The following is a 20,445-nucleotide window of genomic DNA, read 5'->3' on the forward strand; positions in this document are numbered from 1 at the left end:
TCTGAACCCTTCTCCATTAACAATGGCATGAAGCAAGGCTGTGTTCTCGCACCAACCCTCTTTTCAATCTTCTTCAGCATGATGCTGAACCAAGCCATGAAAGACCCCAACAATGAAGACGCTGTTTACATCCGGTACCGCACGGATGGCAGTCTCTTCAATCTGAGGCGCCTGCAAGCTCACACCAAGACACAAGAGAAACTTGTCCGTGAACTACTCTTTGCAGATGATGCCGCTTTAGTTGCCCACTCAGAGCCAGCTCTTCAGCGCTTGACGTCCCGCTTTGCGGAAACTGCCAAAATGTTTGGCCTGGAAGTCAGCCTGAAGAAAACTGAGGTCCTCCATCAGCCAGCTCCCCACCATGACTACCAGCCCCCCCACATCTCCATCGGGCACACAAAACTCAAAACGGTCAACCAGTTTACCTATCTCGGCTGCACCATTTCATCAGATGCAAGGATCGACAATGAGATAGACAACAGACTCGCCAAGGCAAATAGCGCCTTTGGAAGACTACACAAAAGAGTCTGGAAAAACAACCAACTGAAAAACCTCACAAAGATAAGCGTATACAGAGCCGTTGTCATACCCACACTCCTGTTCGGCTCCGAATCATGGGTCCTCTACCGGCACCACCTACGGCTCCTAGAACGCTTCCACCAGCGTTGTCTCCGCTCCATCCTCAACATCCATTGGAGCGCTTACAGCCCTAACGTCGAAGTACTCGAGATGGCAGAGGTCGACAGCATCGAGTCCACGCTGCTGAAGATCCAGCTGAGCTGGATGGGTCACGTCTCCAGAATGGAGAACCATCGCCTTCCCAAGATCGTGTTATATGGCGAGCTCTCCACTGGCCACCGTGACAGAGGTGCACCAAAGAAAAGGTACAAGGACTGCCTAAAGAAATCTCTTGGTGCCTGCCACATTGACCACCGCCAGTGGGCTGATAACGCCTCAAACCGTGCATCTTGGCGCCTCACAGTTTGGCGGGCAGCAGCCTCCTTTGAAGAAGACCGCAGAGCCCACCTCACTGACAAAAGGCAAAGGAGGAAAAACCCAACACCCAACCCCAACCAACCAATTTTCCCTTGCAACCGCTGCAATCGTGTCTGCCTGTCCCGCATCGGACTGGTCAGCCACATACGAGCCTGCAGCTGACGTGGACTTTTTACCCCCTCCATAAATCTTCGTCCGCGAAGCCAAGCCAAAGAAAAAAAAGTCAAATAGGTACTGTGTTTTAAAAAAACTCTAGAAGTATGCATTGTTACCCTACAGAAAGAGATAATAAATACCCGTGTCATCATCGATATCATGTAATAGTCAACTCCCCCCCTATTTTGGCCCAAAAATCAGGTGTTGATATATGACCCATATAAAAGTCGACCTCCTCCCATTTTTGGCCCCAACCGCCCACCTGACCGAGCACCTGACAACAGATCCTCACCCCAGGTGCCTACCCAACCACAGATCCTCACCCCACCTGACCGCCCATCCAAGCACCCAACCGCAGATCCTCACCCCGTCCACCCACCCATCTGACCTCTTGACCATGGATCCTTGCCCCAGCCACCTGAGTCCTGATCATGGTTCTTCACCATGGTTGTCCACCCAGTTTAGCTCCTGACCACGGATCCTCACCATGGCTGCTCACCCATCCGAGCTCCCGACTGCAGATCCTTGCCCCGGCTACTCATCTATTCAAGCTCCTGACTGCAGATCCTCACCCCGGATAACCCACGTCCAAGCTCCTGACCACGGATCCTCACCCCGTCCATCCACCCATCCAAGCTCCTGACCATGGATCCTTGCCCCGGCCACCCAAGTTCCGATCATGGTTCCTCACCCCGGCTGTCCACCCAGCTTAGCTCCCGACCACAGATCCTCACCCCAGCTGCTCACCCATCCGAGCTCCTAATGTGGATCCTCACCCCAGCCGCCTGCCCATCCGAGCACCCGACCACAGATCCTTGCCCTGGCCACTCACCTATTCAGGCTCCTGACTGCAGATCCTCACCCCGGATGCCCGCACATTCGAGCTCCTGACCACAGATCTTTGACCCGTCCACTTCCACATACCCGGATGCCCGCTATCCCGGCTGCCCACAGATACTAAGACCTGACCACAGATCTTCAGCTCAGCCACCTGACACTCTGACCATGGACTTAACACCTTGTCCCAGCAATCCAAGTTCACGATGCCTGAATGACATAGCTACTTCATGAGGTCAAAGTTTGACTTGTGTAAAGGTCAATTCCTGCCCCCCTATTTTGGCCTGACAATATGGTCCAAAAAATTTGAAAATTACACGAGTATATAAAGTATAAATGAAAGATAGATAGCAAATATTCATTTGTTGCAAGAAAAGAAAGTGGTGGACTGGTCTTTTTCCAGTCCCGGTATAGTTCATGATTAGAGGAGGTTCAAGAGTATGATAGCCGTTGGAAAAAAGCTGCAGGTGTTGGACTTCAGAAGGTAGCAGCAGAAGAGTTTGTGACCAGAGTGATTGGGGTCCGCTTTGAAGTTGGCCACCATCTTGAGGTAGTACCTCACATAGACGTCTGCAACAGACTAGAGGTCGGAGCCCATGTGGGACCTGACTTTGTTTGCCACCTTCTGCCGCATTCGATTGACCATACCAGGCAGTGTATTTACTTCAGCTGGAGCAGTGCTGTCTTACTGAATGTGTTACTTAACAGATAAGATCTTTAATTAAAATCCTGCCTTTCAAACTAGAGCTCCTTCCGTTTCTTTTTCCAAAATCTTCAAATAAAATATTGCATACTAAATCACCAAATCCTTATCTTCAGGTTTGCCATGTACCAGAATAATTCACATCACAATCACAAATGCCATTCTCCCAGTGTGAGTTCAACATGTAATTCATCTGTCTTTCTTAAACTGGCTACAGCATTTCATCCTTCGATTATCCTGCTCCATTGACATGGTGCTGAGTGGAAGCACTCTCACTGGGCCCCACTGCCCCACTCCCATTTGTAGCCAGGGTGAATCTCTTCTCTCCTCTCCCAAAGTTCCTTATTTTGCACTGGCCCAAGTGCAACATAGTCTGAAAATCTGTCTGTCTCTGTAAGTAAAATGGTGTCAACTCGCTGAAGATCAGCACCAAGCTCTCCACTAGATTGTTATGCCCTTCTATCATTCAATACCACAGCAATAGATTTATTCCATGCAACGTTGTGGCACAGATAGCGTGAGGGAAGCACCGTTAGCGTAGTGGTAAGCGAAACACTGTTTGAATCCGGTGCTCTCTCTAAGGAGTTTGTACGTTCTCCCCATGTCTGCATGGGTTTCCTCTCACCCTTCAAAACATACAGGATTGTGTTAATTGGGCAGCATGGGATCATGGGCCGGAAGGGCCAGTTCCTGCGCTGTGCGAGAGTGCACCTGAACCCTGGTGGTGCATTTTACTGAGAAGTATTATAGACCACACATTTGCAGAATTACTAAACATTCAGAGGTTCCTTTTTATTGTCGTGAAATAATACATTAAAAAATGTAATATACACGATCTACTTTAACTTTTGCCTGCTGTAAGGCATTGAAAGAATTCCCATGGCAAGAGCAGAGTGTGGAGGTGTTAAGGAAATGCCAAAGATCCAAAGCATATGATACACTATCAATAACTTCAAAAGTCTGGAAGTTGCCAGACGACAGACTTCTATTCCCATAAGAATAAGCATGAACTCGTGTTGCTGGGTTCATACTGGAGAACAGACTTGGGCGTAACTGCCTTTAATAGGGAATTCCAAGGGGAGGAGTCACAGGGTTAGTCAGCAAGGAGGAAGGCCAGCCATACATACAGAGACAGTGTAAGTAGAACAAATAGCATTATGGTAGGATCACTACATTCACCCCCTCTTTTAAAAGAAAGTTCAGCAGGGTGGAGTGGGTTCAGTATCCATCATGAATTCAAACAATCCGGTGGTCTTTTCTGTCTCTGGAACCACCATAGTGCCAGCTGTGGCTCAGTTGCTGGTTCCTGAGCAATGTGATGCATGTTGGTAGTTTGAGTGTCCGGTGACTGGGGTGGGGCAGCTGGGGCGGGGGTTGAGGTAGGATACCAGGGTATGTGGTGGTTGGTCAGGGTGGTGGGAGCAGCTGCAGCGGGTGTTGGGGTATGGTGCCCGGGTGTGTAGTGGTTGATCGTGGTGGTCAGCCTCAGGATCTCCCGCGCACGCCAGGTCCCACACGGTGTCCTCGTGCCCATCCAGATATTGGGGTTGACATGAAGCAGATGAATCATCTCAACCAGGAATGGGGTGAATTCATCCATGCCATGTATCGTGGTCTTCGCAATGTCTCCTTTGATGCGGATGAAGACCGCCCGAGCCTCTACTGACAGAGGTAGGAGTGGCTTTCAGTAGGGTCAGGCCTTGTCCATGTAGTTGGGGACCCACTGAGCGTAATATGAAAAGAACCTCAGGCACCTTTTCAGGGCCTTTAGAGTGTGGGGAAGTGGGAGTTCCAATCAGGGACGTATGCAGTTGGAGTCGGGACCAATGACTCCATGTTTCAAGACACATTTGTTTTTATTATTGATGAGGTTGAGTGCCTTGGCCGTTTGGAGGAATTTTTCTAAGTTTGCCTTGTTACCCTGCAGAGTAACATGGTCTTGAGCCCGTGCTGGTCCACCATTCAGTCATTTCTCTCTGAAAAACAGAGACTCCATTGGTGATTCCAAACGGGACCCATAGGAAGTGTTAGGGGCAGCTGTCTGCCTCAAACACTGTGTACTGGCGGATCTCTGGCGGATCTCTGGCGGATAGGGAACTGGTGGTATGCTGAGTTTAGGTCGATGGTGGAGAGAACGCAGTATTGGGCTATCCAATTCTTCACGTCGGCAATGTTAGGAAGGGGGTACGTATCCAGCTGCATGAAGTGGCTGATACTTTGAGTGTTGTCAATCACCATGCAGAACTTTTCCCCGTTTTTGACCACCACGGCCTGGGTTCTTCAGGGGCTAGTACTAGGTTCAATAATCCCCCTCAGCCAGAAGCCACTTCGCCTCTGACTTGATGAATGTCTGTCTCTCATGTTGTATCACCTGCTCTTAGTGGCAGGCTTAGTTGGGAGTGAGATTGGTGAACAGGGGCAAGGGAGATATCTGGAGGGTGGCCAACCCACTGGTCAGGTGCAGTGGGTGGATCACGGTTTGCTGCTTGGGTACATGCAGAGGGGAGGGCAGGCGATTTAAAAACTGGTGGTTGCCAACCGTGATGGGAGGATGGGGCTCGTCAAATTCCATAGTGACACTCTTGAGATGGCTCTGGAAGTCCAACCCAGTATCACAGGCATGCAGAGCTGTGGCATTGCAAGCAGCTTAAAGTTTTTATACTACATGCCACATACAGTCAGTGTCACCATGCAGTAGCCGCAGATATCTGCCGAGTAGGATTTGGAGGCCATAGAGATCTTGCAACTCACTGGACTCACCATGAGGGAATATTTTTGCATGATTTTGGGGTGTATAAAACTCTCCATCCTCCCGCTATCAAACAGACAGTTCGTTAATTGGCCATTTACCTCCACGCCCCTCAAAATTGATCAGCAAACTCCAAAACCAGGGACTCCACACCCCACTGTCTAATTGATTCTGGATTTCCTCCTCTCCAACACAGAATCAGGGGGATTGGTAAGAACATATCAACAATCTTTATCTGAACTGGAGCACCACAGGGCTGCATTCTTAGCCCCTTGCTCTACTCAATTTACACCTATGACTTTGTGGCTCGGTACACCATCTACAAATTCCCTGATGATACCACGGTAGAGGGTTGTATAAAAGGGGGCAATGAGCCAGCATACAGGAGGGAGATGGAGACCTTGGCTCAATGGTGCATCAGCAACAACCTCCAAAATGCCACCGAAACCAAGGAGCTGATTGTTGACTTCAGGAAGCAAAAACCAGAGGTGAATGATCCAGTGATCATTGGGGAATCAGAGGTGGAGAGGGTGAGCAAATTTAAATTCTTGAGAGTCATTATCTTGGAGGATCTTTCATGGACCCAACATTGTAATGACACCATTTAAAAAGCACATCAGCACCTCTACTTCCTCGGGAGTTTGTGGAGGTTTGGTGTGGCATCAGAATCCCAGGCAAATTTCTAAAGATGTGTGATGGAAAGTGCACTGACTGGCTGCATCACAATCTGGTATGGGGACACCAATGCCCCTGAGCGTAAAGCCCTCCAAAAGATAGTGGACACAGACCTGGACATCACAGGAAAACCCCTCCCCACCATTGAGAACATCTACAGCAGTGGTTCTCAACCTTTTTCTTTCCACTTACATACCATTTTAAATAATCCCTATGCCATCGGTGCTCTATGAGTGGGAAGGGAAGGTTGAGAACCACTGCTCTAGACCCAATTGTTATGGAAATATTTTGCTTTAGAAAAATTTTCATTGGCCCATTTCCTTTGGAGTTGTGAAACCATGCACATAACGAGTCAATTAGGTACAATTAAAACAGTGGTTTTCAAACTTTTTCTTTCCACCCACATTCCACCTTAAGCAATCCCTTACTAATCACAGAGCACCAATGGCATAGGGATTACTTAAAGTGGGATGTGACTGGGAAAAAAAGGTTGAGAACCACAGGGAATGTTGGAGTCGGGGAGCAGCAGCAATCATCAAGGATCCACACCACCCAGCACACGCTCTGTTCTCACTGCTACCATCAGGAAAGAGGTACAGGCGCCTCAAAACTCGCACCACCAGGTTCCTCAACCATCAGAATCCTCAACAATAAACTCAATCAGGGACTTGTTTAAGGACTTTTACAGTTTATTGTTTTTTTCTCTTTGTATTACATAGACACTTCATTTACATGTGTATGTTGTGTACAGTAGTAAAACACAAAACTCTGCAGACACAATGGGTGGAGGAACTCAGCAGGCCAAACAGTGTACTTTACTGTATCTATCAAAGATAGATACATAACCAATGCTTTGGACAGAGCGAGCATCTCTATGTGGCAAAACATTTCAATTCTGCATCCTACTCCCATACAAGTCCATGGGCTCGTACTAACCTGCCAAAACCACCCATAAATTGGAGGAGCAATGCTTAATTTTACACCTGGATACTCTCCAACTTGATGGCATTAATATCAACTTCTCTGGTTTCTGCTATTCTACTCTCCATTATCCCTCCTTTCTCTTTCCCCTTGTCTTCTTTCCCTTAGCTGTCCACCCACTTTTCACTGAGCCATCCCTCCTCCCCCTGCTTGCTGCCATGCCTCCCTTATCCTCCTATTCCCTCCTCCTTTGGTATCATGCTCCTCTCATTTCCCTACCTTTTCGTTCGGACACCTGCCAACATTTTTCCATCAGCCCTTGATGAAGGGCTCAAGCCCAAAACATTGGTTATGTATCTTTATCTTTGCTGTGTAAAGTACTCTTTGACCTGATGAGTTTCTCCAGCATTGTGTTGCACTACTAATACATTGGTAATTTTGCCTCGCCCACAGGAAAAAAAAAATCTCAGGGTTGTATGTGATGTTATGTATGTACTCTGACAATAAATCTGAAATCTGAGACCATGCCCACCCTCCATCAACCACACTGTCCCAGATACCCTGGAGAGAGATAGCAATCTCATTCCCCCAGCCTACAGCACTGCTTGAGACTGACTAGATAGAGAGGGTCATCACTGCCTCATTCACCACAGTGTCCCAGACCCATAGGAGAGAATAGGGCTCACTGCCCCAATCACCCTTACAGGCGTAGAGTCACAGAAGAGAGTTATCTCACTGCCTCACTCCACAACAGGGACAGTTAGCGTAGTGATTAGCGCAATGCTGTACAGCGCCAGTGGCCCTAGTTCAAATCCACTGCTGTCTTGTACATTCTCCCCATGTCTGCGTGGGTTTCCTCTGGGTGCTCCGGTTTCCTTCCATCAAAATGTGTGAGGGTTGTAGGTTAATTGGGGTATTCAGGTGGCAAAGGCTTGTGGTGCGAAAGGGCCTGTTACCATGCTGTATTTCCAAATTTAAATTTTAAATTTAAAGGGGAGATTAGATTGAGTAGATTAGAACATAGGTGATTGAGGAGTGACTTCAGATAAGTTTATATAATTATGAGGGGCATCAATAACCGAGATAGTCAAGAGTGTTTGTCCCAAGGCAAAGAAATTTTAAATTGGAGGGCACAGATTTAAAAAGAGAGAAATTTAAAGAAGTCTGAGGAGTAGGTTTTTCCTACAGAGGATGGTGACCATCTGGAATGAGCTGGTGGTGAAAGTGGGTACAACTACATCAATAAAAGGCAATTGGACAGGTACTCAGGTAAACAGGATCCGGGTCTAACGCTTGCAATAGGGTTAGCATGGATAGATATCATGGTTGGCAAGGAAGAAGTGGGGAAAGAGCCTGTTACTGTGCTGTACAATTCCATGATACCAAACATTTTATTAAAGAGACTAAAGCAGAGTTTCCTTTTTATTATATTTATAAATTAAATGTGTCAGGTAATGAATTACAGTAAAATCCCTGGTATCAGGCACCTATGGGGAATTGGTAGATGCTGAATAGTGCATTTTCTGGTTGCTTGAGACTTATTTTTACAATGCCTAACAATAAACAATTTAAAAGACAAAAAAATGACATTAACCCTCCCTTCCCCAAGTTTACAGATAAAGCCTCTGACCGGGATGACTCTTACAAAGCAGGGATAAGGAGACACTTTTAGAAAGTCACCCCAATGGTGAGCCTCATCATCCAGGTCTTCATCCAAGGCAATACCATTGCTGTTTCACACAACTTTATTCAAACGGCTGCCACGAGCAAAGCACGACCAAGGCCCTCCACTGGTTGAATATTTGCTCCCATCTTCATCTTAAGTGTTATTTCAGAGAATATTTTCTTTATATTTTTTAAACATATTTTTTACCTATTCTTTTATTTTTATTTATTTTAATTTTAAAAATTTATTTTCCTCAATTTTTTTTTGTCGGTTGCTTGAATTCCGGATACCTGGGATTTACTGTACTGGGATTATGCAAATAAAAGAAAATAACACTATACATTCATAAAGTTAATTGTTAAATAATTACACTGTGTAAGTTTTTACTATCTCCAAGGCACGAAGGCACTCCATAAAGATCAGCAATAGACTTTGAACACCTGGTTGGCACCAGAAGCTTGCAACTTTCGTATCAAAAAAAATTTTGAAAAGGAGTTAGAGGGGTTGGAAAAGTTAAATGGTTTCAGTTAACACTCAGATTTCTCCACTGGCATTGTCCCGCAGTTGAGAGATAAAGTAAAACAGAAAACAAGTGATTTTCAACATGCTACAATCCTTCATCACATTTTGCTTCAGGCTGATCAAAACGTTACTAAAAATAAGGAAGTCCGGCAGGTCTGATAAGCCTTGTCTTCAGGGGATAGTGGGTAAGGTCTGAAAGGGAGAGATTAGAAACAGATTGTTTTAAAACAAGGGTTTAAAATTTCCACCTGATACAACTTTTCATTGGGCCAAGTTGCAAGCTTCGATCAAAGAGACTAACTAAAGTGGATTTACGTGTCCTTCCATTGACAAGTAATTCACTGTATTTAGACAAAAATACGGCAGATATAGCAGAAAAGATTCGGTCACTTATTGATAGGATTGCAGGCCATCTTGCAAGCCACTGCAGAGATCAATGCTGCCCCTCGACTGCTGCCTTCATTGGCCTGAAGGAACGTGATGTCACAGTGAGGTGCCAGTTCTTGAACCATCATGTGAAACCTGTGTTTGAAACTATAGAAAAAGTAAAATAAGAACATATGGTTAACACCGTAGGAAACTATTGCTCAGGTACTTCCTGTTGGAAGTTGTCTAAGTTGATACTGGAAGTAAACATATATTAAATCACATTAGCAAACATTGTCATGAGTTGTAACTTACTGGTTTCCAGTCAATTTCTCCTTCTAACATAACTGTCTTCTAACATAACTGTCTTCTAACTGAGCTGTCAATTTTTATAGCTACAGCATGGTAACAGGCTCTTCCAGCCGATGAGCCCGTGCCACCAAATACACTCATGTGACTAATTAACCTACTCACCCATGTCTTTGAAATGTGGGAGGAAACGGAGCCCCCGGAGGAAACCTACGCGGACACGGGAAGAATGTACAAACTCCTTAGAGACAGCTCTGGTTTTGAACCTGACTCGCTGGTGCAGTAACTGTGCCGCTCTTTAATATATTTAAAACATTGAAATATTGCTGTCAGAGACCCACTCAAGCGTTACACATGAAAAGTATGGAATAAACAACCCAATTAAAAGCAGAATCTGAGAAACCAGTCCAGAAGGCAGCTTGACAACGCAGTCTTGCACAACTGGATTTTTTAAAAATGATTTTAAACTGCTGGTAAATTGGAGGTCACATAAATTAAGCAGCTTCCAAAGTCAGTACTTCCAATGAATCAGTGAACATTTCATTCATTGGTAAATATTTAATATCTTGTGAAATAACTGAGCCTTGTATGTTTAATCTTGCTATTATCTCCCCAGAACTGCACTCTTCCAATCTTATTGATATCTTTCCTGAAGTTTGGTGACCAAAACTGCACTCCAAATTTGGCCTCAGCAATGTCTTGTGAATGTCACCATTGAATATTATTGAGAGCTTGAGATGTTATTTTGGATCCAAAATTACCTCTCATGTATCTGTCCATCTCTGTACCTGTCATTCCAGGTATAATGTTGGTGAGGATGAGAGCACAGCCAAAAGAGCCTACACATGAGTCAGCCATTCTGGAGATCAATACACCAGCGAACACTGTTAAAGTACACAGGCCTAAACACTTGAGTTGACATCCTCTGGTAAACAAAGAAACTTAATTAAGTGGATACAAGTACATCACCAAGTTTTAGAGAGTGTAGGCTATATAATTAAAACAACTAAAATCATTATTAGGATATTTCACAGTAACCTCTTTAATCTCCATACCATGGACGACATCTGTCACGTTATTTAACTTCAAATTATTAACATTAGAGTCAGGGATAACCAACTTGTGACCTATGCTGAGAAATTGCATTCATGTGCCCATACCCAGTCAGTTTCACTGTTCTGGAGAGATAATAGCAAGATTAAATAGCAAGATAATAGCAAGGCTCAGCCATTTCACAAGATGTGAAATATTTACCAATGAATGAAGTGTTCACTGACACAGATTTTGGAAGCTGCTCAAGGATGTTGCCATAACTTGAGGAGCTGGGTTACAGGGACTAGTTAGTTCGGTACAGACTAGATGGGCAAAAGGGCCTGTTTCTATGCTGTGTCTTCTATGGTTCTGTGGATCTGAATTATCTGCCCCTTTTCTTTGAAAGCTAATTTTCTGATATAAAGCACAGTAACGGGCCCTTTTGATCCATAAGCCCATGTCCCTGAAATACACCTGTTAACCTACAAACCTAGTACATTTTGAAGGGTGGGAACTGGAGCACCCAGAGGAAGCCCATGCATACACGGGATGAACAGAAAAACTCCTTGGAGATAGCGGCCGATTCCAACCCAGGTTTGCTGGCGCTGTAATAGGATTGTGCCAACACTACACTAACTGCGCTGCCCATTTTTGTGTTACATTTGCCCACCATATTGTTGGACTTGGCTTTTGCTTCCTCTCACCTGATCTGGGAATGAAAGTGCGGGACAAAATCTCAACTCCGTCATTCAACCTTTATAAGCAGGCATTTTACCCCTCCAAGATCGTCATCCACTTAATCAGACACTTACTGGGGATGCATTTTGTAAACGGATCCATCAATTCCAACCGTGATCCTCATTGTCTCTCTGCATTTGTTCTCCCACATCCGATTAATGACACCTGCCAATCCGGCAGCACAAACGTGCGCTGCCCGTGTTGACACACTCTTGCACGTCAAATGGACAATATCACAGTCTACTTTGGATGGCATCACACCTAGTGTTGTTAGAATATTATAGATTTGCTTCTGGTCACCTGTATCACTTGAATAAAAGCAAGATTATGACATGAGTGAACCGTCTCAAACTACTATGAGGTTCAAAACAGGGAAAACGACAGACAAAATGCACAAAAAGTCAGTTTGAAAGCTCATACATTCTTGTCATAACTTAGGCTGACAGAGGGGTAGGGCAGACAGATTCTTATGCTCAGGCTTCTACAGCTAAGCATTTAGGATGAACACCTTAATATTTTCAAATGCTGTAGCAAAAGCAACCAAAGACAAAGTTATTTGTTTTATAATTAAGCTGGTTAAGTGAAAATGGAATAAAATAGATTATAACTGTGCTCTACTGCAAAAGAAGACAATCTGGTTTATATCTCTCCTGAGTTTTTCTTTAATTGATATCAGATATAAGATGCTGATATGCTTTTGCTAATTTAGTGTGACGACATAAATTCAAAGCCTACAGTAATGTACCTCTTGCTTCTAACAAGAAGTACTTAACCAGTTTATTCATGTAGAATCACATGATTTTCCAAAATCTTAGGAGGTCATTTAGCCTATCAAACACAAAAGTTACCCACCGATACCCTTCATTTTTTTTTTGAATGCTTTTCATTTCTTTTTCAAATATATTTCATTCCATTTAATACACTCTTAACCATCACTGTTTCCAAACGGAGCACTCAGAATCCTTGTGACCTTCAGCTGAATAAGAGATCTTTGAGAGATAGTGTTCAATTTTAATCCTTCCAACTACCACCCGCCAATGGTTTGGTATGCGTGCACGATCTCATACTAGACTTGTGTTGGCCACTTCGCTTCAGACATTTGGCTAATTTGCTTCTTCCAAGTGTGGAGTAACTTACCACCCTTGGTCTTTTCTTGTTCTTTAAATTAAGAATTTAAAATTCTGTGCTTGGCACATGCTTGCCACAAGACTCACACCACCGGGTTCAGAAACAGCTGCTCCCCCTCCACCATCAGACACCTCAACGACAAACTCAATCAGGGATTCATTTAAGGACTCTCACTTTTGCACTTTATTGATTTTCTTTTTTATTCCCTCTGCATTGCACAGTCAGTTTGTTTACATTTGTTATCTGCTTACAATTCTTTTTGTTTACATGTATTCACTGTGTACAGTTTGTGTTTTTTGCACGACCAATTAGTGGTGATTCTGCTGCGCCCGCAGGAAAAAGAATCTTGGGTGTATGCGACGTCATGTACGTACTCTGACAATACATCTGAATCTGAGAAGAATGCAAACTCCCACCTCTTAAATCCTGTTCACAAACCGTTAAGGCATTCTGTACCTTTCTATTTGTGAGAGGAATCTTGTTTCAAAGCTCCCTCGTGTTTTCAGCTGCTCAGATGCCACTCCATTGAAGAGCAGGTTTTGATTTACCAGTTTCAGTAGCACAAGCCGTGTAAGCTCGCCCATATATTTCCCACCAACAATTTTCTCGTATCTAATTAAGAAAAAGTACATATGCACAAAAATTATAATCTATCCAAGCTCCAATGGCATCTTAAAGTATTTTTTTCAGAAAGCAAATTAGTAATAATGCAAAAAAAGTTTCAGTTGCAATGCTATTATTTACACTTCATAGTACAATGTTTGTTATGATGCCCAGCCAAAGTTGACTTCTCTAATGATGCTATTCAGACCAGTTTCCGTTAAGCACCCCCGCTCCAAATCTTTGTCCCCCTGTCTCCTTTCCTTTAGTTCTGTCTCTCACTCCCCTTTTCCATCTGTCTCCTTTCACGGAGCCAAAATCATTTCTCACCTTTCCACTTTTCATATCCAATTAACACCTTTTGTTTGTCGGTCTGGACTCCTCCCCCTCCCATTCTTCCCCTTTTTTCTCCCACTCTTTATTCAGACCCCTGGCCCTTTTTTTGCTAATACCTTGTGGAAGGGCCCAGGCCTGAAACATCAGTAATATATCTTTACTTCCTATGGAGGCTGCGAGACCGGCTGAGTTCCTCCAGGATTTACTGTGTTTTCACTTCCTATGCAGTGTCACAATGCCATGCTAACCTCATCAGCACCACGCCTGTCTTCTCCCAAGCCAGATTATCAACTTTAGCTTCCCAGCTTTTCAAACCTCATCCGGACCTTTACTCCCCCCGATCTTAGGAGGATGAAAGGTGATCTTATGTAGGTTTGTAAAATCACAAGAAGGATAAAGTGAATGCTTCCAATATTTATTTTCCCCAGGGTAGATGATTCTAAAACTAGAAGGCATAGGTTTAAAGTGAGAGGGAAATATTTAAGAGGCAAATTTTTCCACAGAGGGTGGTTTGTTTCTGGAACGAGCTGCCAGAGGAAACAGCAGAAGCAGGCACAATTCTGATGATCGCAAGTTAGTTGGACAGATGTATGGATAGCAAAATCTTAGAAGGAAATGGGCCAAGTGAAGGCAAGTGGGATTAGCCCAAATGTCAACATTATCGGCATGGACGAGTAGGGGTGAAGGCCCTGTTCCATGGTGGATGACTCTGTGACATATTGTTTCCAAAAGTGAGACTTCCAGCAATAAGAAAGACAAAGGCTTCAGATGCTGAGGAACAGCACTGAGTACACCTCCAAATCACACTTCATCGTTGCCAGGTCTAAATTATGCAGTAGTTTAACCAACATGCTCATATACTCCATGTCCCCATTTTCAGGGACTAGTTTTATATTCAACCACCAGGTGCTTCATACTGATATTCATACTGTAGTTTACCCTTGGACTCACTCCAGAGTATATCTTATGAAAGGTTGAAAATGACCAGAGTCCAAAGGGTTAAGGAGCCAGCTCACCACACCTTCTCAAAAGTAGCAGAGATGGGAATAAATACTATACTGCTCAGACTATCAAAAAAATAAATAACAGCAAAATGTTTGTAAAGATGATTGACCTTTTCACTTCCTAATCCCATTAAGCCAATGAAATAAAGCAAAATTACGATACAGATTATAAGATAACGTTCTAAACCACCACCCTACACTGACTTACATGTGCAAATCCATGTAATCAGTTATCTGCACTGGGAGGGGAACACTGTTGGAGGGAGGGCAGAAAAGGTCAGGAACATGGATTGGTTTGCATTGTGTGTGTGCCGGGAGCATGCCGCTGGAGCAGTGTTGAAAGCAGATAATGGATAGCAACGTTAACTCAGGCACATGAACACGGAGGGAATAATGGTAAAGGTTCCATTATTGTCATGTAACCCTACATTCAGAATGTAACATACACAAAATTCTCTTAAACTTTGTCTACCATAAGGAAGTCAGAGAGTCACCAGAGTCGGACAGACCATGTGCAAGTAGATTGGGTTAGTTTAAATCATCATTGTGGCTGCCTCAGACATCATGGCCCGAAAGGCCATGCTCCTATGAATGCAGATGCTTTAGATCAGAATCATAAATTTATTGTCATGAACACGTCACGAAATGTGTTGCTTTGCATCAGCATCACAGGGGAAAATATTAAAGAATCAATAAATTAGTGCAAAGGAAGGGAAAGTGAGGTGGTGTCTGTGGTTCATTGTCCATTCAGAAGTCTGAGGGCAGAGGGGAAGAAATTGTTTTTGTACTGTTGGGTGTTAGTCTTCAGGCTCCTGTACCTCCTTCCTGATGGTAGCAGTGTGAAAAGGGCTAACACATAAGCTGAAACTGAAATTTACATAGAATTGGTCATGTCCTGAAGGATTTGACGACTATGGTTGCAACCTTGATGTCGTTGCCATTACTGGGAAAAGTGTAGTTCCTTTTGTATGTGTCCTATTCCCACTTGGTTAATTTTTTAAGCATTTTTCAAACCTAGAATATAGGTATTATTGGCAAAGTTTTAGGAAATGAAAGTGCCTCCAAACTGATGGAATATAAACAGCAGAACTGATAAAGTGGAAGAAATGGATTTTCAAAAGGCATCGAAAGAGGTAGCTACACAGTTCACTGCGTTAATTCTCCAGTTTAAAAAAAAATAGGTTTTAAAAAAAAGAAAGCAGTTAGAATAAATGGGTCATTTTCTGGTTGCCAGGACGACTGCTTACAATCTATACCAATAACATGACGAGACCCGGTGTAATTTATTCGAGCTTACTGATGATACGAAGTTGGAGGGAAATATAGAGGCTGCAAAATAAAGGCTTGCGCATGAAGGTGGACGACCTATATAATGCAGGAAAGCCGAGGTCATTCACTTTTGTAGGAAGGTTAATTTAAAAAGAGTGAATAACTATCCAATGTTGATTTTCAAGTGAAGTTTAAATAGCTACAATGGAAGGTTACCGTGAAAGTTCAGGAAACAACTAGAAACAAACTGTTCTTTGACATATATTGTAAAGAGGCTGATTAAAAGAGAAAGACTCTCTGCAATTGTGCAGGATTCTGGTACGAGTTACCCCTCTGTGCCACTTTGGTCTCTTGTACACAAAGGATATGCTTGCTTTCGTGGTGATTCTGGTGGCGGGCCAATGAGGTGATCTACAGCTGAAGAACACACAGGTGATCTACAGCTGAAGAACACACAGGTGATCTACAGCTGAAGAACACACAGGTGATCTACAGCTGAAGAACACACAGGTGATCTACAGCTGAAGAACACACAGGTGATCTACAGCTGAAGAACACACAGGTGATCTACAGCTGAAGAACACACAGGTGATCTACAGCTGAAGAACACACAGGTGATCTACAGCTGAAGAACACACAGGTGATCTACAGCTGAAGAACACACAGGTGATCTACAGCTGAAGAACAGACAGGTGATCTACAGCTGAAGAACACACAGGTGATCTACAGCTGAAGAACACACAGGTGATCTACAGCTGAAGAACACACAGGTGATCTACAGCTGAAGAACACACAGGCGGCGGAATATTATGTCTCGAGACGTGACTGTGGTCAAAGAATTCAGACCAGACTGGAGACTGGCTCGAGATGGGCTGAAGGGGGTTCCAGATATTGGAACTGGGAAGTGAGAGCGTGCCAAGCCCACTGAAGGTTCCTGATCGTATCAGAGGTTCGGATCTGGAGCTTGGGGCACCGATGGTTTGCACTGCAGTTATGGCAGCACTAAAGGTGAATACACAGATGTGGTGACTCAGAGGGAACTCTCTTTTGCTTCTTTTTCTCTGTAAGAGACACTTCAGGCAATTTCTGCCGATGGCAAATTTGTCTGCTTTAAGACAGATGAGAGCAAATTCAGTGTATTGTTGCACTGGTTTTAATTACATGACAATAAAGGAATCTTGAATCACTGGATTAATTGAGATAAAGAAATTCTAAACAGCACCAGATTATATTTTCTACAGTTTAAAAGAATGAAGAAATTATCTGGTTAAAATAAAGGAGATGTTGTGAAAGTTTGAAAGGATGGACACTGGGAGGCAGGGTCCATGGTGAAGGATGGATCTGCAAGCAGGAGGGCAAGGTCTTAGGATCAGGGTGAAACCTCCTCAAGGGAAGGGCTCAGGCCTAAAATGTCAGTTAGATATCTTTACCTCCTATGGATGCTGCGAGACCTGCTGAGTTCCTCTAGTATTTTCGTGTCTTTACTAAGGAATTTATAGGAATATGAGGAGTTGAGATCAAGGAGCAGCTGTGACCTCAGTGACCTATTCTGCTCCTATTTGTGATTGAATCTGGGACCCTCAAAAGTACAAAACTAAGTATTACATCTGGTCACACATTTCGATTTCAGGATTTTGCATCATGGAATTCAGCACAGGGATCTTGCTGCACTGTGCCACAAAGTTTGATCTAAACTTTGTGAGCATCATTCTGTTAATTAACTGTTTTAAATGTTCTGCATCAATACATAACCATCAAATATTTCAAACTAATTTTGAACTAATTTTTCGTGTCAAATTTGGGGGGTTGACTTTTACACGGGTCATATTTTTGATGCAGTAAGCACATGCCTCATTGAGTGTCAGGAGCTCGGATGGCTGGGACTGGGTGATGATAAAAAAAAGTTATGATTTCAGTGTGTGGCCCCTTAAATGTGCTGTGGTCCCGGAGACTCTATGGAGCCAGTTGAGAATAGCTGATTTATGATCTCAGCCTTGAATATTCTCTGAGTATATGAGGCTGAGATTACTAAGTATAACTGAATATCCATAAACCTTCTGAGTAGACAATTCCAAAGATTCAGAGTGAAGAAATTTCATCTCATTTCTAAATGGCCAACTCCTGACCCTTAGTTAAAACACAGACAGGCTGGAGGAACTCAGCAGGTCTTACAGCATCCATAGAGGTAAAGGTATCTAAATCAACGCTTCTGGGGTGTCGGGAGCTCAGGTGGGCGGCCGGGATCTCGGAGAAAGTCTGTAGCTAGGGTATCGAAGCTCAGACGAGCAGCCAATTCATGGTGAGGATCAGCAGTTGGGGCACTGGGGGCTCCAGTCAGCAGGTGGCTGAGGTGAGGATCCATGGTCATGGCATCAGGGGCTCAGATAAGCAGCGGTTGGGGAAAGAAGTGGGGGGGGGGGGGGGGGTTTTAGATGGTTCATATGAAAACACTTGATTTTTTGGCCAGAAAAAGAGGAGATCAACTATTACGCAGTTTCAATGATTACACAAGTACTATATATACCAGGGGTGGCCAAACTACAGCTTGTGAGCCACATGCGGTTCTTTGACATGTAATGTGTGGCTCGCGGGAAGGGCAGCTGTCCCCAGCAGGGAGGGTAGGTGTCGATAGTGAGGAGGGTGGCTGTCCCCAGCGGGGAGGGTAGGTGTCAGCAGTGGGGAGGGTGGCTGTCAGTGGGTCACCAGCTGACTGTCAACAGCCTGCCCGCTGCTAGGCACCTGAAAGTTGCTAGCCGCTTTGACTTCCTGCTTTCAGGTGCCTAGGGGGAACATTTGGTGTGTAGACTTGATGAGAAATAAATCTTTTGCCCAATTGCTCACTTTGAAACAGGGCTTCTTCACTATCTGCAGTCTATCAGCATTTTGCAAATGGATGATTTGTAAGACAAGGATTGGAAAATACTTTCTCCAACAAAACTGTGCCAGGGTGGGAAACCTCCCGCGCCAGCCGCCCCAGCCCCGTAGTCCTGCGCCGGCCACCCCAGCCCTGATGTCCCACCCAGGGGAGCTGTCAGGCAGTGGGGAGTTGGGTCTCTGGGCAGCGGGTAGGGGGGCTGTCAGGCATGGGAGTTGGGTCACCGGCTGATTGTCATCAGCCCAACCCCTGCTAGGCACCTTAAACCTGCTTTCAGGCTGCTGCTTTCAGGTGCTGCTTTCAGGTGCTGCTTTCAGGTGCTGCTTTCAGGTGCCTAGGGGGAGTGCTCGGAAGCAGCGAATATACCTCCCAGAGGTGGGTTGAATAAGTCCACCTCGGGGACGGGTTCTCCGCTTTCAGGTGACTTCCCGACAGCCGCATTAGTGTATTTTAGGCGGATTTTCATTCAGGTATTATGGCCACCTGAAAGGGACTAATGATAGTGTTAGTGGGTGTGGCTTGCTACGGCTCTCAAACATCTGAAGTTTATGGTATGCAGTTCTTATGATAAAGCAAGTTTGGCCACCCCTGGTATATACAGTACAGGTTGTACCTCTTTAATCCAGCAACATTGGGTCCTGGCCATTGCCAGACCACAGAAAATGCCAGAAAACAGAAATTGAACCCTAAAGGAACCCCCTATGTAAACATATCAAAGGTAAAAAACAAAGCTTAAAACAGGAAATAATATTGTGGGGCATCATGGCTAGCACAACGCATTTATAGCACTAACAATTGGGACCGGGGTTCGAGTCCCATGCTGTCCATAAGGAGTTTGTACAGGTATGCACTGCTTAACATCCACAATACGTTCTGTGAAATTGGGTGTAATGCGATGTAGATATTGTGTGCACACCATACAGATACTTAGCAAAGCTTTATGAGATAATGTAGGTGTAGAGCTCGTCGAAAGAATCAAAGACTTGTTGATCCAAACCAAGGCTTTTATTAGCAAAAGACAGGCGCTCTTCACAGGTGGCCGACCAGTCCGGAATGATCCGTCCTGGCTAGGGACACAACCCTTTAAGGCCCAGACAGTGGGCGTGGCTTAGCTCTCAGCCAATCGCTGTAAGCACAGTCTAGATACTGTAACTATATACACTACATACATTGGTGATAGATCTGTACTATCACAGTAGGATACCTGTGAACTTTTTAATATGTAAGGAGGGATCAGTGTGGGAACCTAGATGGGGGCTGTGAGGAAAGAGCGGGGTAGCAAGATCAACATGGGGGCCAAAACGGGGCTGTGGGCAGAGAGCGGGGCAGTGGGATTTGTGGGGACTGATGCAGGGCTGTGGGGAGAGAGCGGGGCGGTCAGATCAGTTTGGGTCACAGGTAACAATTTCCTATAGCTAGCGATTGCTTTTTCTAAATTGATGGATGTTTATGCGGTCGGACGTTATCAGAATGGACATTAAGCGGTGCCTACCTAAACTTGCCAGATCATGCGAGTTGCCGGTTCACAGAGCACTGGTACTGATCTTTAACTCCTGTACTAAC

The 20,445-nt window shown here is 44.5% G+C and overlaps 1 protein-coding gene across 1 annotated transcript in view; it reads right to left on the minus strand.

Annotated features, from left to right (window-relative positions):
- gck (glucokinase (hexokinase 4)) overlaps positions 1-20,445 on the minus strand; it is an 83,626-nt gene that overhangs the window by 24,074 nt on the left and 39,107 nt on the right. The window contains exons 8-10 of the mRNA XM_069917740.1: positions 13,255-13,410; positions 11,745-11,978; positions 9,616-9,759 (exon numbers count right to left, since the gene is read on the minus strand). Coding sequence (XP_069773841.1) covers positions 9,616-9,759; positions 11,745-11,978; positions 13,255-13,410 — 534 coding nt within the window. The remainder of the gene's footprint in view (positions 1-9,615; positions 9,760-11,744; positions 11,979-13,254; positions 13,411-20,445) is intronic.

The sequence above is a fragment of the Narcine bancroftii genome, chromosome 2 (genome assembly GCF_036971445.1).
Source record: "Narcine bancroftii isolate sNarBan1 chromosome 2, sNarBan1.hap1, whole genome shotgun sequence".
Lineage (NCBI taxonomy): Eukaryota > Metazoa > Chordata > Chondrichthyes > Torpediniformes > Narcinidae > Narcine > Narcine bancroftii.